The 25,748-nt window shown below is 31.5% G+C and overlaps 7 protein-coding genes across 7 annotated transcripts; 6 read left to right on the plus strand and 1 right to left on the minus strand.

The window, feature by feature from the left end:
• Positions 1–150: 150 nt before the first annotated feature.
• TVAGG3_0997410 (protein ubiquitination) lies at positions 151–3,334 on the plus strand (the record flags this gene model as incomplete). Its single annotated transcript, XM_001581386.1, has 1 exon — positions 156–2,645. One exon carries the CDS (start codon positions 156–158, stop codon positions 2,643–2,645), a length of 2,490 nt encoding a protein of 829 aa, XP_001581436.1.
• Positions 3,335–5,085: 1,751 nt separating this feature from the next.
• TVAGG3_0997420 (protein ubiquitination) lies at positions 5,086–5,640 on the plus strand (the record flags this gene model as incomplete). The annotated part of the gene is made up of 1 exon (XM_001581385.1): positions 5,158–5,640. One exon carries the CDS (start codon positions 5,158–5,160, stop codon positions 5,638–5,640), a length of 483 nt encoding a protein of 160 aa, XP_001581435.1.
• A 1,259-nt stretch (positions 5,641–6,899) lies between these two features.
• On the plus strand, positions 6,900–8,389 carry TVAGG3_0997430 (protein kinase protein; the record flags this gene model as incomplete). The annotated part of the gene is made up of 1 exon (XM_001581384.1): positions 6,900–8,357. The coding sequence occupies one exon, from the start codon at positions 6,900–6,902 to the stop codon at positions 8,355–8,357; it is 1,458 nt and encodes a 485-aa protein (XP_001581434.1).
• Positions 8,390–8,601: 212 nt separating this feature from the next.
• On the plus strand, positions 8,602–12,579 carry TVAGG3_0997440 (calponin-homology domain, CH-domain family; the record flags this gene model as incomplete). Its single annotated transcript, XM_001581383.1, has 1 exon — positions 8,602–12,579. One exon carries the CDS (start codon positions 8,602–8,604, stop codon positions 12,577–12,579), a length of 3,978 nt encoding a protein of 1,325 aa, XP_001581433.1.
• Positions 12,580–13,092: 513 nt separating this feature from the next.
• On the minus strand, positions 13,093–15,477 carry TVAGG3_0997450 (GTPase activator protein; the record flags this gene model as incomplete). Its single annotated transcript, XM_001581382.2, has 2 exons — positions 13,093–14,781; positions 14,909–15,475. 2 exons carry the CDS (start codon positions 15,473–15,475, stop codon positions 13,093–13,095), a joined length of 2,256 nt encoding a protein of 751 aa, XP_001581432.1.
• Positions 15,478–16,030: 553 nt separating this feature from the next.
• On the plus strand, positions 16,031–17,958 carry TVAGG3_0997460 (uncharacterized protein; the record flags this gene model as incomplete). The annotated part of the gene is made up of 1 exon (XM_001581381.1): positions 16,601–17,878. One exon carries the CDS (start codon positions 16,601–16,603, stop codon positions 17,876–17,878), a length of 1,278 nt encoding a protein of 425 aa, XP_001581431.1.
• A 1,246-nt stretch (positions 17,959–19,204) lies between these two features.
• TVAGG3_0997470 (uncharacterized protein) lies at positions 19,205–25,474 on the plus strand (the record flags this gene model as incomplete). The annotated part of the gene is made up of 1 exon (XM_001581380.1): positions 19,205–25,474. One exon carries the CDS (start codon positions 19,205–19,207, stop codon positions 25,472–25,474), a length of 6,270 nt encoding a protein of 2,089 aa, XP_001581430.1.
• Between the last annotated feature and the right edge of the window lie 274 nt (positions 25,475–25,748).

Raw genomic sequence — 25,748 nt, forward strand, 5'->3', positions numbered from 1 at the left:
AGAAAATGATTCATTCATTTTTCCTTACAAAATTTTATTAACTGTACAAAAACTTACGCACGTATCAAGTAGATTAAAATATTCATTAATTATTTTATTTTTGAATGAGCTCAATACGTTTCTTGTTAACTAATTGAGAAGTTTGCATACCTTAGATGCAAAACCCGGTTGATCATAAAGCGGTCGCCGAAAACATCCAAGTGTATCTCCAGAACCACACTTTTATAAAAGTGTTCTCCTTAACAGATGTCTGCAAGATTCTTGATCAATCTGAAATAGATGTGATTCAAGCAACACAATTTCTCACAGAATGCAAGGCGAAATTCAAATCAATAGAAATATTCAAGATCATCCAGCATCTTAAAGTCGTTTTAAGTTCCGATTTTACAAAAACAGCTGAATTATTATCGATAGTTTTCAAATCATTAAAATCACCAGTGTTAAAATCGATTTATCAATCATACCACGAGCTATTATCCACCAACCATGCCCATACAACTGAAATCAGTAGGCTAAACGAACAAATAACAATTTTGAAAAATACAATTGCACAAAACCGTTCCGAAATCGCTCATCAACAGGGTGAACAGACAGGATTTATTGGCAATCTTGCACAAAAAGATGACGAAATCGCCCAATTAAAGGCTCAATTATCAGCCAAAGATAAAGAAAGCGATGAACTGAGAGACAAGATCGACGAGCTCTTCCCACAGGTCCAGAAGAAGACAAAGGACATTACAACACTTAAAAATATGGTTAAAAAGCGGGATTTAACCATTAAAAAACAAAAAGAAGAAATTAACGAATACAGAACTAAACTTGGATTACCGATCGAAGAAGAGAAACCCGAAGAGAAGCAAGATGATGCAATTGATGAGGAAAAAAAGAAGAAAATGGCAGCATTAAAAGCTAAAAAAGCAAAATTAGCTTCTAACAAGCAGAAACAGCAACAAGAGAATACAGAAAACCAAGATCGACAACAATTAGAGAATAAAGGTGAAAACCAAATAAGTTTTGCTGTTCCAAAAATTGATAATCCGAAGAAATCTCCAAATAAAGCCGAACTACCTAATTCAAGTAGACGAAGACCAGATGAACAACAAGAGGAACGACCACCTGATCGTCCTCCTGATACAGGAAACAAAAATAACGCAGATTCATTAAAAAAAGCGTTAGAGCCGCCGACAACTGATTCAGCTCTCTCGGCGGCGAATACAAATGAAAAAGAAGAGCAAAAGAAACAAGAATCAGTCAAAATTTCACCGCCAGAAACTGAAAAATTAAATAATACAGTTAAACAAGAAAATAACGGCCAAAAAACCGACCAAAATCCACCAAAAAGGCCAGAATTCATCAAAGAAATAGAAATCAAGGAAGAAAACAAAGAAAATAATATTGAAAATCTTCCATTATCAGTAAGAGACTCAAGACCACTCAGTTCAAAGTCAACAAGGCTCACAGAACAAAAAGTTCCATCTCAACCTCCACAGCCGCTGCCAAAAGAAGAATTCAAAGAAAATCCTGAGAAAGGAATATGGTTAATGCCACCTCCTCTGCCTCCAAAGCCTCAAATTCCATCACAGCCACCGCCTATACCTTCAAATCCCGTGAAAAGCATTGATTCTCTCGAGATTGAAGAGATGCATGAAAATTATCAGCCAGTTACATGGACATTGATCGGAAATACGTCGGCAGTTGTATCACAGAACCCGAAGAACTTCGTAGATCCTTCCGTTATCCATCAAGTTCAGTTTGGAGAACAAAATATTCCATCTCAACCGACAAAACTTGCCAATTCCCTTCCAAAGCTTCGTCAATCATCCGTATCATCACAACAGCAGAAGCCCCCTCCACCTCCGACCCAATTATCCAGTCTTCCTAAGCCAAATAATAATTCTAACCTTCCAAAGCTCCACAACACTTCTCTGACCTCCCAATTAAAGAATTCCGGAACAGCCAGATACGATATCTCCTTCCTTAAGCCACAGGAACCAGATCCCCCCTCTCAACCTCAAATGCAACTTGTTTCCACCCAAGAAACAGCACCAGAGATCAACCAACCACCTCAACAGCGGAATATAGAGGAAGACCCATTCGTCATTGAGCTCAAAAAGTACAAACGCTCTATGACAGACTTCGATAAGATATATTCATGCATGAAGAGGGCAGTTAAAGAGAAAGACCTCGATGAAATTAAGTGGTGTGTTGAAGGCGGATACATGGAAGTCAAAGATGACGTTGGAAATACTCCATTATTAAATGCCGCTTACAAAGGTGATCTTCCGATGGTTTCTACGCTTGTAGATTGCGGGGCAAACATTATGGCAACAAATAATAATAAGTGGAGTGCGTTATATTGGGCCGTTATGAATAATTCGATGTCAATAATCAAATACGTATGTAGTCATAGTTCATTTGACATCAATATCAAGAATAATGTTGGAGATACTGCTCTACACCTTGCTTGCAACATTGGAAGACTCGACGTTGTATCATTTCTCTGTAGATTACCAAAAATTAACGTTGAAGCCAAAAACAATGAAGGAAAAACTCCAATGATGGTCGTAAAGGATTTAAAAGCGATTGGATTTTGGGATAAGAAGAAATTCAAAGAAATTCTGAAAGATAGCGGTGCAAAGAGTTAATTTTATTATATTTTTTGTTATTTGTTATTTATTATAATGATAAATATTATGTTTCTCATGATTTTTTATAACAATTTTTTTAATAAAACATTAAAGGTAAAAATAATCCAAAAAATCTCCAATTTCTACCCACTAAACATGTGTATTTTATTTCCTTTTTACATCCAAAAGCTCCAACTTCTTGTTTAATTTCGGTGAGATATCCGAAAAATTCTATTTGATCAATATCTGGACCATAACCGAAGGTATCTTTGCATGTGGACTGAATAGATTTGAATTTAAAACATCTTACTTCGGTTTTATCAGTTCTGAACGGAAATCGTTTCGTTTGGAGTTGTGTCATATTTGGGGAATATTCTTGGTATCCAAAATACATATTTCCATCAATGCTGACTTCAGCACCAAATTGAAGAGGCCTGCAGCTCCAATTTAATGTTGTTAATTCAAAAGATTCAATGGTAAGCGAATGAAACGGGAAGCATACAGAAAAATGTCCACTCGGCTTAGTTGCAACCCAATATGAATCAGTTGAATAATTAAAGTCAAAAGCGTTTTCAATTCGATTAGAACCTATATGATCTGATTCTTGTAGAGCAAAGTATTTTGGATATAAGAGCCTATATGTGTCAAACAAATAGTGCAAAATTCCATTTTTTGGCGAATAGCCAAAGTACAAACTAAGGTTTGCAGTTTTTTACACTGAAAATATAAGGTTCCATTTACAAATCGATATCTTACGGGTTCGCAGAGACAATCATAAATGCCATTACTTGCCAAATTCTCATATACCTGGTTGAAGCAAGGACCATATTTGGAGGAAAATCTTGAACCAACTCGATAATTTATTTTATGAGTCTCTAGATTACTTCTTCCTAGAACCATTAACAAAGATTGATCATACCAGAGGACACAAAGCTAGTTAGCAATAAGTTTCTGGGAAACTACCAAGGCACTTCATATTTACCTCATTTTCTAATTTTATTAAATATTTCAGACTATATGCATGGAAATACCTTTTACTTCAGTGAATTTGATATATTTTTTTATTACAAAGTAGAAAAAAAAATTTTTAAAATTTTTTATCATTTTTTTAAGAATAAAACCACAATATAATAGACAAACATATTTCTCGTTCTCTTAACATCGGACAGGTGACTAATTTTACATTTTCGCATGCTAAATGTCCATCAGGTTTTTCTACTTGAGTCAGTTTACCAAAAAACTCAACTTGATTTATATCTGGACCAAAGGAACATGTGGATTGGATTGATTGAAATTTGAAGCATCTAACATCAATATTGTTAAAATCAAATGTAAAATGGGCTGTCTCGTCTGCACCCATAGTATAGCTATAATTTTGTTGTCCCAAATAACTATCTCCATCCATGCCAACTTTAATCGAAAACTTAGAAGGTCTACACGTCCCAGATGTAGTCGTAATTTCAAAAGATTCAACAGTGAATGAGTGATATTTCAAACAAATCGAAATGAAGCCATTTGGATTACTTGAAATCCAATATGAGTCTGAATTATAATCAAAGTCAAAAGCGTTATCAATTCTAAAAGAACCTCCATGATCTGATTCTTGAAGTGTGAGACATTGAGGGTAAAAGAGCTTATATGTGTCATACAAATAATGCAAGGTTCCGTTTTTTGGCGAATAGCCAAAATACAGATTTCGCTTAAAAGTTTTTCATATGAACAAAAATGAATTTAATTGAATTAAATTACACCACATAATGTTAAACATATGAAACACTGGAAGTCACGATTCTTTTGATTTTGATTTCGGATCAGGATATTCAAAAATTGAATGATTACATAAATTTGACAGCTAAACCCAGAAAAACCATATTTTCGCACTCTCAATGTGACAAATAAAATAACTTATTATGAACCTAGTTCATAATAGTTAAATTTAATAAAATTCGTAAATTTTTATTGATCGGTACCATTAAAAATGATTGTCTAGGAGTTTCTTCTGATACTAATGGTTTGCAAATACACAACTAATAGTTTGGAAATTGGAAAAGCTTTCCCTCAACAAGCTTATGGTATATGGAAAAAGAAAATATGATATTATCAACGAATTATGGCAAGGAACCTCAAGACAACTTTCTAAAAGGACTAAATGATTTTGTTAATTAATCAGAAACAATTAAATTGTTTCTCAATGATATTATTTCTATCAATGACTTCATTTTAACTTATTTTATGATACTTGATATCTTTATTTATCTATTTTTGATCAGTTGAAGTGATAACACTCAAAATATTAGGTGATTTGCAATTGAAGAATATAAACTAGAATAAAAATTGCCAAGAAATGAATATATTACTCTTATGGAATATGTATTTCATTTTGTAGTGTTATCATCAATATACATTCATTCAATCACCGTGGAAAAGAAGTAAAGTGACAATTAGTTTGAATTCAAAATCTCTTAATATTAAAGTGTTTAAAAAGCTCTCAAATAAGCATTTTCAAGAAGGATTAGACCGTGCTCCTTCGATGCTTAAACCAAAACAAGTCACTTCATTTTATCAAACAGTTCTTGCTCATTTCCAGAAAGGAGAAATACCATTTGAAATAGGTGATTCAATTCTTAAGACTATATACAAATGTTTGAAAGTAAAAGAAAATATACCTCCATTTATTGAAGGTCAATTTGCAAATATCATGGCAACAAATAATAATAAGTTGAGTGCGCTATATTGGGCAGTTATGAAAACGGCTTTAATTACATATCTCCATTATCAGCCGGAATTAGGTTTCTCCATTCAAAAATCACGTTCAGCAACCACCAAACTCTCAAAACTTCACCAAAAAAGGGGTATGTTATCATTTCTCTGTAGATTACCAAAAATTAATGTTGAAGGCAAAAACAGTGAAGGGAAAACTCCAATGATGGTCGTAAAGGATTCAAAAGCGATCGGATTTTGGGATAAGAAGAAATCCAAAGAAGTTCTCAAAGACAGCGGAGCAAAGAGTTAATTTTATTATATTTTTTGTTATTTGTTATTTATTATTTATTATAATGATAAATATTATGTTTCTCATGATTTTTAAAAAGATTTTTTATCGGCATAACATTAAAGGTAAAAACAATACAGAAGGTATCCAATTTCCACCCACTAAACATGTGATCTTTATTTCCTTTTTACACCCAAGAGCTTCATGATTAATTTCTGTGAGATTTCCAAAAAATTCGACTTGATCAATATCCGGACCATAATTGTAGGAATTTTCACATGTGGAATGAATTGATTTGAATTTAAAACACCTTACTTCAGTTTTATTAGTTTCGAACAAAAATTGTCTCGTTTCTAGTCGCATCATATTTGCGAAATATTCTTGGTATCCAAAATAATTATTTCCATCAGTACTAACTTCAATACCAAATTGAAGAGGCCTGCAGCTCCAATTTGTTGCGGTTATTTCAAATGATTCAATTGTAAGCGAATGAAACGGGAAACATACAGAAAAATATCCGGCTATCTTAGTTGCTACCCAATATGATTCAGCTGAATAATCAAAATCAAAAGCTTTTTCAATTGTATGAGGACCTATATGATCTGATTCTCGTAGAACTAAGTATTTGGGATATAAGAACGTATATGTGTCAAACAAATAATGCAAAATTCCATTTTTTGGCGAATAGCCAAAGTACAAACTGGAGTTAGCAGTTTTTTACAGTTACAGATCCAGTTCTTACGGGCGTGCATACATATACATTGCTCGCTAAATTCTCTTAAATTTTGTTGAAGCAAAGCCCCTATTTGGAGTTATTATCCACCTCGATATTTTTGTTTATGATTCTCTATACTAGGGGCATAAATTGAGACGTGAAAAATTAATTAAACTCATTTTCCTTCGTACAGTTTCTAATTCAAATTTTTGATAGAAGTTCTCTCAATACTGAGAAAGAATAAACGAGAAGGAGACTTTACATAGGAAAATGTGTTTAAACGTAAACATAATTTCCTTTAATGACTTAATTTTAACCCAAGTTATGACATTTGATATCTTTACATATCCTTTTTTGCTCGACGGAGGTGATAACACTCAAAATATTATAGATGATATGTGATTAAAGATTTAAACCAGGATTAAAATTACCAAGAAATGAATATATTACTGGTATAGGATATACATTTCATTTAGTAGTGTTATCATCAAAATACATTCATTCAATCGCTATGGAAAAGAAGTAAAAAGATTTTGAATTCAAACGAATTGTCACATTTTCAAAAATGAGTGAAGAATCTCTTAATATTAAAGTGTTTAAAAAGCTCTCAAATAAGCATTTTCAAGAAGGATTAGACCGTGCTCCTTCGATGCTTAAACCAAAACAAGTCACTTCATTTTATCAAACAGTTCTTGCTCATTTCCAGAAAGGAGAAATACCATTTGAAATAGGTGATTCAATTCTTAAGACTATATACAAATGTTTGAAAGTAAAAGAAAATATACCTCCATTTATTGAAGGTCAATTTGCAGCTTTATTACCATTAAAACAAACCAATTTACTTCCAACAGTCTTTGATATATTCCATGTAATAATTTCTTCCGATCCAACTATTGTAGATGAAACATTTTCACAAATAATGCCAACATTAATCAAATTCGATGCAAAGAAATCATTAACACTCATCGCACTATACTGCCAGCAATTCAGTGAAATAGATAATCCATGGCCAATGGTTGATTTGCTTATTCAAGAAGCAGCAAATTTCAATCAGCCTCAAATAGCTTCAGATTACATTTCTCTCTTATCATTTTTGAACAAGCGATTCATAGAATACAGAAATGGCCGTGCGCAGCATTGCTGGAACCAAGTTATGTCGATGTTAAACACAACAGACAAAAAGACGATTGTTTCATGTTACGGAGGCCTCTGTGCCATTGCTGATGGCTTTACAGGAGGCACTTTCCAGATAGAATTAATTGCTACCCACCTTTTGATACCTGAAATTCAAGATCCAGCACTTTCTCTCCTTAATTTCGCAACTCTCAACGAAAAAGATGCCGGAAACAAGAAGTTAATACAATCCCTGATGCAAATAGCTGAAAAGAATGTTCGTGCGTCCCTAGTTTTGATGAAACTCGCATATAATTCAAACTCAGCGTCCACAGCGATCTTTTCTACACCGGGATGGATGCAGAAACCATTACCAACGATGATTGATACACTTAGAATCTTCCTTGTCATACTTCGACATAAAAATATCAGAGAATCCGTTGCAGAAAGCACGAACTTCGTTGATTTCCTCAAAAGCATCATCTCATTGGATAAACCAGGCGTTGTTCCTATTGCTTGTACAATAATTCGAAGAGTTCCACTGTCAAAAGATTTAATTACTCAAATGTCGTATTCCGGGTTCTTAGATTCCTTCTATAATGCACCAGATGAGAATGATGATGGTCTTACACAGCATTCCAAGCTCCTTTTGACTGATACTATTTGCAGAGTGACTTTTGTCAAAGATTACGTTCTAATGTGCGACAAAATCAACAATATTATAGTATCTAATGGTGAATTTGCAGATGCAGCAGCTCTTGTTGCTATAAGACTCTGCAAATATCCGAAATGCAAGGCTAGAATGAAAGAACTCAAATTAGATCAGCATTTCAAGAAAGTTGAAGGAGGTGGAAAGATGGCATCAACTGCAAAGAAGTTCTTGAAGGCAATTAATGGCTCTGAAGAATAATATTTGTAATTTTTTGTTTTGTAACAAACGAGTTTTAAATAAAATTTATATTTTGTGTTTTGTTTACTTACAGTTGTTTTAACTTACAAACTCTTTAAATTAATTTTTGGATAAAAATACCAATAGAAATCATGAATTTTATTAATACCAAATATCTTATATTAACCAATTAAAGATATTTGTTCAACTTAAAATCCTTAACTCTAAGTCTGGATGAAGATTTATAAATAAACGTGCACTTTTGATGAATGAAAAGCATATTTATCTGCAATGGATTCAGAATTTGCTGATAGATGGCTACAAATCCTTTTCTTTATCACCAAATGTCAATCGCAATATAAGCAGTCAAGCTCATTCTTTAATATCAGAGAATATCGATCTAATATTTGCAAAAATTCCAGATAATTTCAAAGATACTACACTATTTAAGCTCGCAATTTGCATGATTGATCAGAAATTCCCAATCGAATTCAACAATTTACAGCGAATTTTAGATTATATTTCAAAAGAAATGCCAATTTCAAATTTTTCACGTCAACTTTACGAAAAAAGTAAAATGCCCGAGATAGATAAACTAGGTGCTCTTATTGTTGAATACTACATTCGAGTAAAATTCGATCCAAACTGGAAGAAAAGTCTTCGAAATAACTACTCTCTTATCGACATTGAATCTGCATTACTAAATTGGATAAACAATAACATACACAAGAATCTTGTACCTCCAGGCTTATCCTTTACAGAGATAGTAGGAAGTGGCCAATTCTGTGCTGCTTTCTTTGCAAAATACAGAAGAAGTATCATCATGTTAAAAAAAGTTAAATTCGGAAAAAATTTAACTACAATAGATAAAATAAACAATTGGAAAGAGCTTGAAGTTGCGCTAAATACATATAGAGTTAAGAAACCAATTATGCCTGAAATAGAAAATAGAATTTGCATGATTTGCTTTGTAATTGACTTTTATTCCGCAGTCAAAGAAAAAGAAGTTGAAGATGTTGTTGAACTTCAAGAACCAATGTTTTTAACAACCAAAAATGATTTTCAGATCTCAGAAACAAATGCTCTTGAATTTGGGGAATCAAATACTGAGAATTCAGAATCAATTAAAGCTGACAAATCTAAATCAAACAATCAAGCTTTTTCTGAAAAATTTCATCTTGAAATACCAAGTAATTTTGAAAGAATTAATACAAATTCAACTTCAAATACATATATTAAACAAACAACATCACAAAATAGCACAAACAATCAAATAAACACAGATAATTTTCAGTTTCAATTCCTCAAAATTCCTCATTTAACATCAACAAAACAAAGTAATTCTCCACAACCAGAAAGTTCGAAATCAAAACCAATTGCTGATAATAAAAACACACAAAATTTTGACAATATTTCTGATGATAAACAAAATGAAACAAAAGAAAATAATGAAATATTTGATGAATCAAAACAAAAACAGACTAAAATCAATGATGAATCAAATCAAAGGCAGATTAATATGAATGATGAATCAAATCAAAGACAGACTAATATGAATTATGATAAATTCACAACTAATAATGATAAACCACAACATAAACAGAAAGAAAAATCAAATCAATTAGGAGCAAGTTCTAATAATAAAACAGATGACGCAAGGTTTGAATATTTGAAGAAAGGAAAACATAGTAAAAAGTTGACAATTGACCTAAATCAATCTTTGCAGAATGTAGAGATGACTGAAGTTGCTACAAATACAGACAGTACAAGAAAATATGATAATGATAAACAAACTTATTATAATGATGAAAAACCAAAGAAAAAGACTCTTCGTAATTTCATTGATGAACAAGACAACAGAAGAAAGATTCCAGAAAGAGTTCCTTTGAGATTAATGAGAGAGGATGATGATTCTCCAAGAGTTGATTTAGACAAAATAGCAAAACAAAAATGGATGCAATCAATTCCTAAAACAGAATTCGAATTTACACCAACGCATCAAATTGTTGTTGATCCTTCTAAGAAAGATAACAAAGCATCTTTTACTTCTTCTGTTGTAGTTGCACCTCCTATTGACAAAGCAAAGAAAACAAAGAACATTTCTTTTGTTCCAAAAGATTTCTTTGAAGAAGATTCATTTGATACATTTGTAAATTCAATTGTTGACAAAATCAAAGATAGACAAAACGAATTAGCTTTGATTCAACAAGAGAATATCAATGAAAATGTTCAACCAACTCCAAATATATACAGACCAAGAGTTTTCTATGAAAGTTCTTCTGAAAGTGATGATGATTCTAAAGATCCTCTTTTCGATTTAGATAAATTAGTTTCAAAACCAGAAAACGCTCCAATTTATCAAAAGATTTCAAAAGAGAAAGAAGAAAAACTTTTATCAAATGTAAGAAGATTAAGCTCCAATTCATATTTAATTTCGAAATCTTCAAAGCCAAAGAACTTTGAAAAATACAACAATCCTAAAATAAACATTCCACAACAACCAGAAAAGAAGCAACAAATTATTAATAAAGAAGAAAAATCCAAATCAGAAGATATAATAAAGAAAGAACAATCATCTAAAGAAATTATTAATAAAGAAGAGAAAATCAAATCAGAAGTATCTAAAGAAAATAAAACTAAAATATTAGAAATAGAAAACAAAGAAGAAAAGAAACCAGTACAGATATCAAATAGTGAAGATTCATCTGAAGTTTCCTTTGATGAAACTCCTACAAGAATTAATAATAAATTAAGTGATTCTGAAAGTGATAATAATGAAGATACAATGCAACTTTCATTGACTTTACCTTTGACATCTACACAAGAAATAGAGAAAAACAAACAAGCAAAGATGAAAGAATCATCAAGCGAAAGTCATCAAAATAATAATGAAGTAATGTCACCAATCTCAAAAACAGCTTCATTATTATCGCCTATATCGAAACCGGCATCATTGAGCTTCTCAAATGATTCCTATTCTGACATTCAAAATAAGAAGGAACAAAAAGAAGTCGAATCTCCAATAAAAGAAGAACCAACTCTTAATGAAGAAGAAATATTAAAGAACCAGACATGGGAAGAAGATAAATCAGGAGATAATATCGTTACTTTTGAATATCCAGCACTTTATCAGAATCAAAACTCAATTGCTCCATTGATTCCTGAAGAAAGTCCAAGAATTTCAACAAATAATGCTTTTCCAAAAGAAGAAGTTAAACAACAAATTCATAATGAAAACCCAGAAAAAGAGAAGAAGAAAATTACTAAATCAGGAATTCCTGTTAGAAAAGAAATTCCAAAGAAAACAGAAGAAGAAAAAGAAGAACAAGCAAATGATATTCTTGAAGAACTTGATAATTATGCTCAACCAGATTATAAACATCCTCCTCATATTGAACAAAGAAAACCTAAACCAAAAGAAAATGAACCACAAAAGGAAATCGAAAATGCAGAGTTAAAAGTTACTAATTTCCAAGCCAAGTTACAAAAACCAACTTCTGAAGAAAAACCAAAACAAATTACTTCTACAAAAGAAGTACCAAAAACTAATAATAATATTGTTGATGAAAAAGCAAATAAGAAACCAGAGAAACCTCCACAAATACAGGTAAATAACAATACAAAGATCGATGCTCCACAAAAGAATAATATTATTACTCCTTCTGAAGTTAAAGATATATTAATTCCTGCACTTCTTTCACCAATATTCAAAAATGAGCAAAATTCATCAAATTCATCAAAATTGGAAGAAAACAGACCTCCACCAATCTTATCATCATTCTCAAAGAACAATGACGATGATGACATTATTATTCAGAGTGTTTCATCAAGTTCTTCTATGGAAGTTGCTATGACTCCAACAGGAACAACACAAAACAAATTAAAACTAGAACCATTAAGAGCCAGTGTTGATCCTAAAGCTTCAACAGATAGAAGAGTTAGTTTCTTGCCAGAGTTCTGTCATCCAATGACAAGAACTCAGTGGCTTGAAGATCTGAAGAATCAGAAAAAGCTAAAGAGACTAGCTAGAGCTGCAGCACCAAAATCAAGAACAAGAGATCAATATCCTCCAAAAGCAGAAATTCCTAAAACTGCAAACAGCAAAAAATCTCTTCTTCCTGACGCAAAACCACCAGGAGAGAGAATGAAATCAAGTATGAAGAAAGTAAAACATAGCCATGAAGATGATGACATTCTTAATTCAACACAAACATTAACATTGTCCGATGTCGGACTATTATAATATAATTATATTGTATTTTATTTGTTATATATTGTAAATATGTTATATATTAGTAACTGAACTATTCATTAGAGTTTTGCATGAATAATTCCTGAATTATCAATTTAATTCTAATTCAATGCAAATATATATATAGTTTTCAATTCATGTTTCATCCTTTATAACTAAACTTCCAAGAATTGTTATCTTGAAACCAATAATCTATGAATACAAAGAATAATTTAAAGTATTCGAGTTTTCATTGAAGAATTGAAGATATATATGAACAAAATATCTGATAAAGCATTCACTTGATACCATTTTCAATAGATCTTGAAGAATTTTGAAAGAATTATTTATAATTTTATTAAAAAAAGAAGAGAAAATAATATGCAAAGCTAAGTAATAGTTTAATAGACGAAAAATAAAGTCAAATAGGAATGAAGAAATAAAATAAAGTCAAAGAACCAATTATAATTAGTTCTAAAAAAATAAAACAATAAATAAATAAAACACAACAACAACAATTAATAATTAATTGTCTTTCAATAGTTCTGGTGGTGGAATTAAGTCAATGTGAGGCAATTCTTTCGCTGATCTCCTTGAAGAGTTTGCTTCTTTCATTGATCCAATGACAGAAAGCAATTTATCCTTGTCTCCGCAGATAGAATCGATCATTTGTTTGGTCGTCCTCTGCTTCCTTGCGTTCGACTTCCTCTCTTCAATTACGTCGTGGTCGACGAATTTGTTGACGTCGAAATAAATTGGTTTGATTTCTGGATGAGGAAGGATGAAAGAGTCCATTCCGTTGAATGGGCAGGCGTTATCAAGCATGTCGACAATCTCTGTGTGTCCTCTAACTGTTGCAATGGAAAGTGCATCGTATTTCTCGTTGACACAGACTTTTGCACCTGATCTCAACAAAATATCGACAATTTCGACGTTTCCATGTGCTGCTGCGTAGTTCATGGCTGTCATACCTGCATCGTCGAGGACATCGCAGCCTTTGTCAGTTCCATACATAAGAATCTGGAAAAGAATTGGATTTCCGACAATTGCAGCCGCGTGCAATGGAGTAAATAATCTCTCGTTGTAGGCAGAGTCCATTCCACCGGAAATTGTCCATTCTAGAGTCTGGTCAATATCTTCATTTTGAACAGCTTTAATGATATCGATAGGATCGCTGTTGATAAACTTGTGGTTGCAGTATTTGTCTTGGATGAACTGAATACGCTCTTGTTGGCTTGAATTTGGATTAATCTTCTTCGATTTGTCCAAATTGAACTCGAGAACTCTGTTTGCGCGCGATGATCCAACAGCTTCCATTGTAAGGCGTTGGTATCTGTCGAGAGTGTCCAAAGTCAAATTCTTGACTCGAGAAATCTTCAATGGGAGGCCACGGTGTATGCCAGCGCATGCGTCGCACAGAGAGATACCCGTATTCAAGGAGACCCATGAAGCGTTTGTTTGGCCGCAATCAGCACATACCAAAGAACTGATTTCTTCTTCGATGATATCGTCACTGAACTGGCTGCTGAACTTATCGCTGGATCCGGTGAGGATTGGAGCATCACTTGCCAGCGGGAACGTTCCAGATTCTGTTGAATTAAGGTTAATGCCATTAGTGTGCTTTAACATGACGGAACATGAGCTGTAACGTCTGATTCCGCGGCCCTGAGGCTTCTGGTTGTTGTTGTTGTTGTTAAGTTCTGTGAAGATATTATTTTGGATAACTGCAAGCCAATGTTTCATGTCCCATTCGGTAAGCGCTTGGAATGTATAAGACCTTTCCTTTGTCTGTATCGTGAAACAGTGAGGACGGGCCGCATTTGGATCGGGTCTTACTGAAGAGTAGAGCAAAGAAATATCCTGTGGCTTCCTATCGATATCTTCGACACTCTTACTGTATGTAAGGATGCAGTTAGAGATAATAAAGAAGCGCCTCTTCCAAGATACGGCCAACCTTCCGCATTTCTTCCAGAGATAGCCTTGCATGTTACGGGATTGAGTTCCTGGGAAAGGATTACGCATATGCTCCCAGAATCCTGGGAGAGATCCAGTTAAAATCTGTTTCGATTTTGCAGTCGACGAAGCGAGTTCGCTGAATCGGCGAGTAAACTCTGAAATGCGGGCAGAACATTTATCTATTGATGACTTAGAGCAGTCAATACTACCAAGAACAAATTTCATGGGATCGCAAACTGAACTAATGAAATTAGTCAACTGTGTGTTAGTAAATGTAAAAAATAGCGCAAAAGAAAGCATAAAATACGATTCCCTTTCATTTAAAAGCAAATGAGGGGTAAAAGTTAATTTATATCTTTCTTTTTACGCCAGAAAATATACATACTATTGAAGGTATCAAGATTTGGAATTGAAGTTCGATATTTTCCATTTTGCTTGTGTAGTCGAAATAGGAAATTGCATTTTGAGCGTGAGCATCAATTAAAGGATCTTCGCTTGATGGTTTATCGATATCTTTTGCAGATAATGCTACATACTTTTCTTGGGAAGCCCTGTATGCATCATGAATTTTCTTATGATCATCATGGAATTTTTGGAGTTGAGCGAAATCTTTATTAACAAAATTAGTTATATCCTGTATTATTTGGTTTTTCAATGTATCGAAATGGCATTGAAATCCACCGTTGATAATATCTAAAATACCTTTAAGCGAAGAATATGAATCGTCGTGCGTGATTATATCCATTTCCGATAAACATCTTGCTATTTCTTCGAATGTTGAACCAATTTTATTACCAAGTTGGCAGTATGTATCTAAGTGATTTGTAATAATTCCCATAAGCTTGTTAATTTGCATAATATTTCTGAATCTCCTTTCCTGCTCAAGAAGATGGACAGGATCTTCGATGATATATGGGAGGCATTCGTCTGGGACACGAAAAATATCACCCATTGACGAAAATTTTTTTTGAATGATATTTATTTTTTTCAGAATGAAAATCTTCGATGAAACCAAATAGGTGAGATATCACTTGATAATTATTTTCGAACCAAATTTCAAGTTTATTGTATTTAGAAATTTCTCTCCACTTTTTGCGAAATTGAAGGTCTAAAAAGTGTTCTGTTCCCAAGGTTCATTCAATTTTGGAATGATTTAGATAATTAATACAATGCGACAAACTATAAATCCTTTCAAAGACCGATATTCAAAATCATATTCAAATATCGATTTAGGGATTTTGAGAGGTCAGACAAATCTAAATATTTCGTTCATGCAATAAATCATATTCCTATCGCAACAAAACGCATAATGACACGCTTATCGTCTAATCTTGCCGATTTGCATTTGATAAAGATTACGTAAATGAAAATTTACTTAATCTACTCATCAAATGTGCATAGATGTGCACTCAAGATTTCCGATGTAGCATCTAAACACATCCAATTACAATTAAGATTTGTCAAATTTATTGAGGTTTGAAAAATATCATATGAACATTAGTATTACTTTTGACGCATATAATTAGTGAAAATCAGCCTTCAAAAGGATTGATTACACTAACTCAATTTTCATAACTTTAATCATTGTTATTCGTTTTTCAAATCAGGAGGAATATAATTAAAATTTAATAAATCGAATAAATATAGAATTTTAGAAGGTTAATAAATCATTATTGAGATTGATTTCATTCGAGGTGAGTCAAGAGTGCAGTGAAATCCCATATTAGATATAACAAATGTGCCGGTACAAACAATTGACTTAATTCTTTGAAATTCTGCTCCTCAAATGTAACATTTCTACATTATTAAAGAAACAACCTGATTCTTGATTTATGATAAAGCAGCCACTTTTGAGATGACACTTCTCATGACATCTACTATTCAAAACCAAAAGATGAACTATTTTAGTCGTTTTTGAATTTTAATTTTATTATTTCTCTTCTAACAGCGTTTTGGAAGACGCATAACAATTACATGGAGTTTGTTATAAGATACAGCCTCATAAGAGCAGCGATGCATGGCGAAAATTTCGGGAGAAAAATAATTTATGCAAAAGTGACAATTTTTGAATAAAAAAATGAGCGCTCCATCGAGCACGATTGCCAAAAAGAAACGCGAGTTAGAAGCTCTTGAACTGGAGATTAAACGTGCTAAAGGTGTTGCTTTCAAGTTAATGAATGCTCCACAAGAATATCAAGCACCAAATGGTCAAACAGTTGGCGATCTCGAAAAGGAACTTCAATCTATTCGCAAGGTATTACATATTCCTGAAGATGATTCTGAAACAGATCTTATTGAATTGCTCAATGATAAAATTTCTCGTAGAACTGAAGCATACGAGGGATTGAAGAACGAAATCGCTGAAATGAAAGAAAAGATTGGCAAAAAACAGTCTGTTGCTGACGATCTTCAACAACAAATTGACGAACAATTGAGAATTCAAGAAAAAGCTCGCAAAAAGAACAGAATGAATTCTGATATCAATTTACCAGAAATACCATTTGGCAAAAATGATGTTACCGAGCCAATTGTCGATAATCTTTCTAAATATAAAATCGAATTAGGTAAATTGAAAGCAGATTTTGATAAGATCAAGCTTGATATTACTGCATACTTTGATAATTACAAGAAACAATTTAATAATCAGATTAAAGATGAAATGGAAAAAAGAAGAAAACAAATTTTAGAAAAACGACAGATATGTCTCGAATTACAAAAGCATGCACAAGAACTCGAAGAGCAGCATAATAAACTACAGCAAGAATTACAAAATTACCAGATTAATCCAACAGATGAAAACGATGGCACAGATATGCCAACGCAATCACCAGAAGAAGCTCAGAAAGAGTTTGATGATCACATCAGGAGCTTCGTTGACGTATTCGACAAGTTCAAAGACACTCATACTGATCATTGCGAAGATTTATTGAAAGAATTTAATTTGAAAGTCGACAATTTGGAACCAAAAACCATCGAATTACATGATAAGCTTAGTAAATTAGGTGAAAAAGTACAACAATCTAAGGCAGTTGATCAAACCGTTGTTAGAGACCAAGCAAACAATTTAATGAGAGATTTCTTGAAGACATTATGGATGAAGGAGAGACTGAAATTGATTCTCAACGAAATGGAGCCAAAATTAAAAGAACAAGCAGATAAATTCGAAGAACAAATCGCAAAAGAAAAAGAAATGACAGGAAAAGTTATCTACGAAAATCTTACGATCAATGAAATCAGAAAACTTATCATCCTGTTCATTAAAGAAAATGCTCAAATTAACCTTGCAAATGAAGCTATGCAGAACGACTACAAGGAGAAAACAAGAGAACTTGGCTTACTTTCTAGTCCGAAATAATTATTTTGCGCGTTGTTTTTCAAAAAATTTATTATTTTTTTATTTGTTTTTAATTTTTTACCAAATAAACTCTTTCCATAATATTTAACTAATTGTAGTATTTATAAGATTTGATTAAGATAGTGAAATTATTTTTATTTTAATCCAATTTATTCAAAGATTATCTACCAAGTATAACAGATTACCATCTACCCTATTATAAAATATCCTAAAGATTTCTTAATCAAACTTATTATTCAATTGAAAATTATCCTCAGAACACACAGTTTTATATGTAAGACTTAATTTATTTGGCTGTTTCTCAATTTAGAACTAAGTTTACTTTAAAAAGTTCTAACATGCACCAAATTTGCATTATTTTGCAAATTTTTAACTTATACTTGTAAAATACGAAAAAGTTATTTGAATAATTACATTTTAATGCTTAAAATATGAATGGAACAAGAACATTTCTTTTCATTAAGACAAATTCATTACCGAATTTGCCTAAATACCAATTATATGTCATAATTGACTGATGGGTTAAATTAAATGCTACAAATATGACCATAAATACAGTTAGAATGGATGGAGCACATAAAAAGTAGACAATATATAATAAAATCTCAATCAAATAATGAGGTGATGTGCATTTCCTAAAAAGAAGTCCTTCTGGAATTGTGTATTTCTTTAATCCTGCAAGAACCCAATGCACATAAAATTGAGCAACATTTAAAGCAATAATAACACCAAACCAAACTATTGGTTGAGATATTTCTGATTTAGAAGATTGTGCTAGTGTGAATGGGACCATAATATAGAAAAGCAATCCTGCGAGTAAATTTATGATGTTCATTTGGCGAGAAGAAAAGTTTGTTATAAATAAGGACTCGAGAAGTCTTCTAAATGAATGAATAAACAAAAATATATTAACAAAATGCGGTGGCCATCTAATGATATATGTGATAAAGAAAACTATACAAGAAAACGAATAAAACATAATCCAACCTAATTTATTATCTATACTAATTATAAACTTCTGAGGAACTTCTAGTTTTCCAAATCTTGTAAATTGGTCCCATTTTGGAATGAATAATTTCATTAGATAAACGAAAAGAGCTATTATCCATAGAGCTCCAAGAATATATGTTAGGTTTTCCAGTCCCCAATTATATAAATTTAGGATCAATGTAATAATCGATTGCGACATTTTTTTATAAAATGGCAAAGTTTAGTTAAAATGAAGCTCAAACAATGCATCTACTAACGAAAAATTATTCGGAGAGGTTCTAGGTATAAAACTTGATTTAGTTCCGAATTTTTAAACGGCTACGAAAATATTGGGTTATGCGTGGGGCTCAGAAGCAAGACCTCCTAAAACAGAATACTATGGATGGTCTTATTGCAGCCACATCAACTCATGGATTCATGATTTTTGAGATTTCGAAGAAAACTTACCGACTTGAAGAATTATTTGAGCGGAATATGAAAAGAAGTCTATTTATTAGTATGGCAAAACAACTAATAAACAGAGAAAGGCATCAAAATCTTATTAGTAATCAAAAATTGCTTCACAATTTAAACATATACAATCTATTATTACAAAAATCTATATTTGACTACTGGAGACAAAGAAGGAAATGGATCTTATTTACAAGAAAGATCAAAACAAATGTTCAATTGAAAATATTTCAACTTGCAAGATTACAACTTCCAAAAATCTATAGAGAAATTTATAGATCGAACTGGGCCTCGTTATCATTAGAGCTATTAAGACATACAAGAATTCAAAAATGCCAAGATTTGCATGATTCACGAGCTAATAAATTAATTCTTCAAAAATACATACATCAATGGCATGAAAATGCAGTAACATCCGCACAAAACAAAGCATCTATTATATTAAAGTGGGAAGAATTGTACAAGAAACTACACAAGCGACAAATTAAATCTAATTTCAGATTGAAAGCATACGAAAATGAACAAAGAAGAAAGTGGAAACTTCTTATTAACGGAAAGAAAGTATCAAAGATACTGCTAGTTTACAATCAGTTTGTTACAAAGCAAAATTGGAAATATTTTGCCAGACAATTAGCATTCCAGCAGAGATTAAATGCAGTCAAAGCAGCTCATGATAGACTTGAGAGAATCAAGAAATGGAAGGAATTGTCTCACAAGTATAAATCTAATTTGCAGACACAAACATTGATAAAAGAATCTAATCACATTAAATACAAGAGACTCTTCAAATATTTCATCAGAGAAACACTTCACAACGAAAAATTAAATGATTTGAGACTTGCTAAAGACAAGATAAATGAAATAAGAGAAAAGAGAAGCAACAAAGAACTACAGAGAAATATGCTCTATTTATGGAATGAAAGGGCTATGATACATAGAGTAACAATGACAAAACTTAAGTCTTCATTTAACAAAGCATATAACATCATTGCAAGAAGTGCCAAAAATAGAGCAGCTGAAATGATTCAAAAATCATTTAGATCTTATATGATAAGAAGAGAATCAAACTTGTCATTATTGCAGAAGATGTTCATGGGCTGGAGACATCTTATTCCAAATATTACAGACAGATTAGTTAGCGATTTCCCAGATATGATTTTAATATTAGAAAAACCTAAAATTTTGGAGTTTAATGTGAAAATTCCTGACACCAACAAGTTATCTGTTTTCAAAGAGATGTCAACAGTTCTTAGAACAGAAAAAGAGATCCTTCTTGATGAAATTGCAAATGATTCAACTAAATTAATTAAATTTTCATTTGATCCAAATCTGAAACAGCATAAAGTCTTAGAAAACTTAATGAACTACTATCAAAATAAGAATGATATCATTTCAAGTTTCGCAAATTCTATTTCGACTTTAATTAATATTAATCTTTCAGATAATTTTGCAAATCAAGTTTCAATTTCTCATTTAAATGATATAAATAAGATTGAAACAAAACTATTTGTTGATGATATCCAAATGTATAACTTTGATCCAAAATTGAATGATATCAAGTTAGAAAATACACCTCTTGAATTCTTTTATCAAGCAAATCCATCATATGAAGATGATATTAACTTTGTAGCATTGAATGCTACAAAAAGTTTTGCAAATGTCAACAAAAATTTCCAAAAAGAAACAAAATCAATTTTACCTTTTTACAAAAAGATTTCGATCCCATTAAATGTTTCATTCACAAAACACTACTCAAACATGTTGTCACTTGATATGAACCTGAAATATACTGCTTTACCAAGCTTTAAACCAATAAAATGTCTCACATTTGAGAAAATTCCAAAACAAGATGTCAATGATGATTTTACTTATGATGCAACAAGTCATATCAATCTTTCGTTAGATTTTGCCAAAAGAATTGATATGAAACCAATAAATTCATTTTCAATAGAAGAAATCGAGCTTTGTCCAGATGACATCCCTGAAGAAGCTGCTTCAAAGATCAACTTTGATTCAGTATTCAATTCACTTTTATCAACAAAATTCATTAACATTTCTCCTACTCCAATCCTTCCAACCCCTGAATTTCCAGAAGAATTCTTTGATGAGATGATTGAAGACTCAATCAACTCAATATGTTATACCAAAATGGATCCACTTTATGATCTTCATTTCTCAAAATTTCAAAAACAGCAAATTGATGATGATTTTTATGTGGACCTTCCACTTTTTATTCCAGAGTATCTTGTTCCATTACACAAATCATTATCTTTTCTTGCTCAAAATCAAATTCCATCCCCTGATTTCGATGAAATTTCAAATGATTATTCTAATAATTTAACTTTGAGTTTATCCGATACCAAGATCGATTTACAGCAAATTTTCAATGTTTGCAAAGAAATGAGAGATAGAATTGAAGATGAATCCATGATAATTAGTCAGAAGTACTTGCTTAACATTAATGATGTTGTTTCTAATTATGTAACTAACAACTTTACAAAATTGATATCAATATCAAATTTGTTCTCGACTAAAATACCAAAACAGAAGCTCGAAAACATCTACTCAATTCAAGATACTTGTCTCAACAATGCAATACAAGACAGAAATTCGTTGAATTGGTATGTAAAAGATAAATTTATACCAATAATCAGTGAAAATGATGAAATTTATGAATTACCTGAATTTGAACCGAAGTTTACAATGAATTTAGGTTTCAATTCGATTTCTGATAGGAAAGATCTTAACAATCTTTATGAAGATCAAGTTAATTCAATAATGCATGATATTAAAGATCTTGATTATTGTTATCTTCAGTTGAACAACTCAAACCTGGCATCGTTTACGTTCTTCGATTTCTTTCAGCTTTTCAACTTGGAACAGATTGATTTACAACTATCATTAGATGCTATGGAAGAGGAAAAGAACGTTCTTAATAATATCTCTCATCCTGAAAATCCACATCAGCATCCAAATGATAAAGAAGAATTATATGATCTAGAATTAGAATTTAATTTGGCAGAAGATCAATTTAATTTGCAGAATTTCGAGAATCATGGCTTTGAATTCTATGAAGACATGATTCAAGAATTGAAGTATCCACTCGAATTTAATTTATATGATATTACTAATTTGAAATATCAAGAATTCAATATCCAGAGAATAGATCTGATACATGAAAATGATTTGGAATTTATAAATCATTACGATATCGAAAAAGATCTCTCAGATCTACTGCATTTTATCAATGCAAATGAACTTATACATTTACAGTTCAGCAAATCAAAAGAAATAGAATTTCCATCATATGATATTGAGCTTGATCTTAAAGATGTTGATATACCAATTCGTTCTGACTTCATTGGAACAAAAGAGATACCAAAACAAGATTATCCATCATATGACATTGATGTTTCACTCAAACATGTATCGCAAACAACTGCAAATCCAATATTTGCTTTATCAAATGACAAATATTTCAATTTCGATAATCCTGAAATTGATTTACAGATAAATCTCGAAGAAGTAATCAAAGTTGATATTAATTCATTGAATAGTATTTCTAAAGTTGAAACATATCAAATATTAACTCCATCATTTGATGTTAATTTGAATTACCATCTTGATGATTTCATAGCAAATACGCTTGATTTATTCGAGAAGATTGCAATTCCTTATCAACAAGTATCAGTTGAAATTCTTCCAGATTTCAATAATATTGCTAACATTTTAAGCATCAAAAACTTGTTTGAATTAAAGAGTGTAGAAATTCCTGAAATTAATCCAGATACAGATTACGAAATTAAATTTGATTTAGATTTGATTTCCATTCCAAAATTTGCCGAAAACGAAATCATTTTGTTAGAAAAATCTGATGAAATTGACAATTACTCCATTAAATTGAATTTTAACAATTTAAAGAGCAATATAATTCGGCCATTGACTTTCTTTACAAATCAAGCAATACCAGAAATAGATTTTCCAAATTATAGCATTGAATTGCCTGAAATTGATATCAAATTGCCTTATCTTTCTTATACTAAGGAGATTGTTAAGTTACAAGAGATACCAGAGAACATCTTCGATATCAAATTATCACATCTTGCAATTCCTTTCAATAGGCATCAAGGAAATATTATTAACTTTGAACTTAACAAAATTAAACCACAAGAAATCAATGATGTTTATAATTTGGAATTAACATTTGGTAATGAAATAGCATTCATAAAAGAATTTCCATTTGTTCATGATTACATTCCAAAGAGGAACAAATATTTCATCAAATATAATGTTACAATGCCTTCTTTCGACTTCATCGGTATTCCAAAGTTTACTTTTGAGTTTTATCCTAAATCAAAAGATATTTTATCATTATTAGATGAAAAAGCACTTAGTGAACTCAGTTTTCAATTCAATATTGATGATTTACATCAGAAGAATCAATCATTAATCATTTATGAGAAAAGTAAAATCAAAGAAAATCATATTAATTACGATGATTTATATGAATTCAATGATCCAAAATTGATGCAAAGATTGAATAATGCTTTTGAAGTTCTCCAACCTAAACAGATACCAGAATTTTCTGTGAATTCTAATGTATATTCTTTGCGTTTAATTAAGTTGGGTGTTAATCTCAGGAGAGTATTAAGACCACTAAATAATATGAAAATTTTCGGATTTTCAGAATGGAAAGATATTATTCCAAAGTTTGAAAACTCATTTGATGAATTTATTATTGATAATGTTAATGATATTATTGAAAAAGCAATTAAAGACATTACTCTTCCAGAAAAAGAAGATCAGCTGCAAGAAGAAGAATCTACACCAAATATTATCATTCCTATTAACGATGAAGAGTCGGTGTTTGATATCTATGCAGCGCTAGAAAGTTCATCTCCAACAGCTGCTCAAAACAAATTCAATAAAGAGGAAGACGAAGAAGAGTCATTGATTTCCCAAGTCGATATCATTAACGATGAGTTATATGAAGCAGAGGAAGAAAATTATTCTCTTCATATGGATGAAAATAAATCAAGAGATATCAGTTATGTGTCTGAGGAAGAATCTCTTAACATTACAGAAGACGAAATTATTAAGGAAGAAGAAGATTTCAACAGTGAGATCGACTCTCTTTTAGACACAAGTAATCTTAATGATACAACTTATGATGATAGTAATTATCTTAATGTTACTGGTGATCATATCAATGTTTCAAGTCCTAATATATCTAATTCTCTCCTTCTTCAAGATGATAATGATTCAATGAATGCAGAATCTGATGAAAGTCCAATTTATGTAATTAATCAATCAAATGAAGCGAAAACAGAGGATAAAACTAAATCAGAAAGTGAAGAAGATTTCTCACTTCACACAATTGAAAATGAAAATAAGGAATCAAGTCTTCATTTTGAAGAAGATGAAGAATCTTTGCCCATTGACGATAAAGATAATGAAAAGATTGAAAAGGAGTATGGTGAATTAAGTTCGATATTAGATTTCGATGAAGATGATAAAGCAAAGCCAGATGAAGAGAGCCTTAATAAGTTTGCCGAGGAAAGCATCGAATCTATTGATGGCCTATCATCTATCGACTTTGATAATACTTTAGAACCAAAAAGTAGTTTCATTGATCAAGCAATTTCAGACATATTCAGCAATTCAGAAGTATCAAAATCTAAACCTGATTTTGTTTTTGAGTCAGATGATGAGACACAAGAAGCATCTCAGAAAGAGTCACCCGTTAAACAAAAGAAAGGTAATAAAGTTAATGAAACAGATGATTCTATCTTCTCCTTCATCAAAAGCGAAGTTGAATATGTATCGCATCTTGAAGAAGAAGAGGAAGATCAAATAGAAGAAGGAGAAATAAGAGAATTCGATCCAAACGAATCTCTTGAACAACTCAATAGCCCGAGTTTGCTTACGAATGACATTCAAGCAGATAATCTTCTGAAAGAAATAGTTGAGGATTGTATTAATGAATTTTACAACAATCTTGATAATACACTTCTAAATCCAAGTACGACTTACTTAAATAGGAGTTTTACTATGGAATTATCAAGATTATGTCGAGTTTCAGTTGTAAGAAGGCTTGAAGAGATCCAATTTAGGGAACGTGATGAAAAAAGAGTGAATTGGAATCTCAACTTTTAATCATATTATTTTTGTTTGTTTTTATAATAAATGTTTGTATTTATGCTTAATAATAAGGAAATTATTATGTACTTTTACATTATGCGAAAAGGAATCAGGTGTCACTATCGGATAGTTGATTTAATTTTTGGTAGTGAATCTGTGATTAAATTTTTCTGTTATTTCCCTTACTGATAACAGAATCCTACATAGCTTAGGAATATTTTAACTCATATATTATTTCAATTAACTATATACATCAATGCAACTGCTTTTCAAATGGTTTCACAATGAA

The sequence above is a fragment of the Trichomonas vaginalis genome, chromosome I (genome assembly GCF_026262505.1).
Source record: "Trichomonas vaginalis G3 chromosome I, whole genome shotgun sequence".
Classification (NCBI taxonomy): Eukaryota; Parabasalia; order Trichomonadida; family Trichomonadidae; genus Trichomonas; species Trichomonas vaginalis.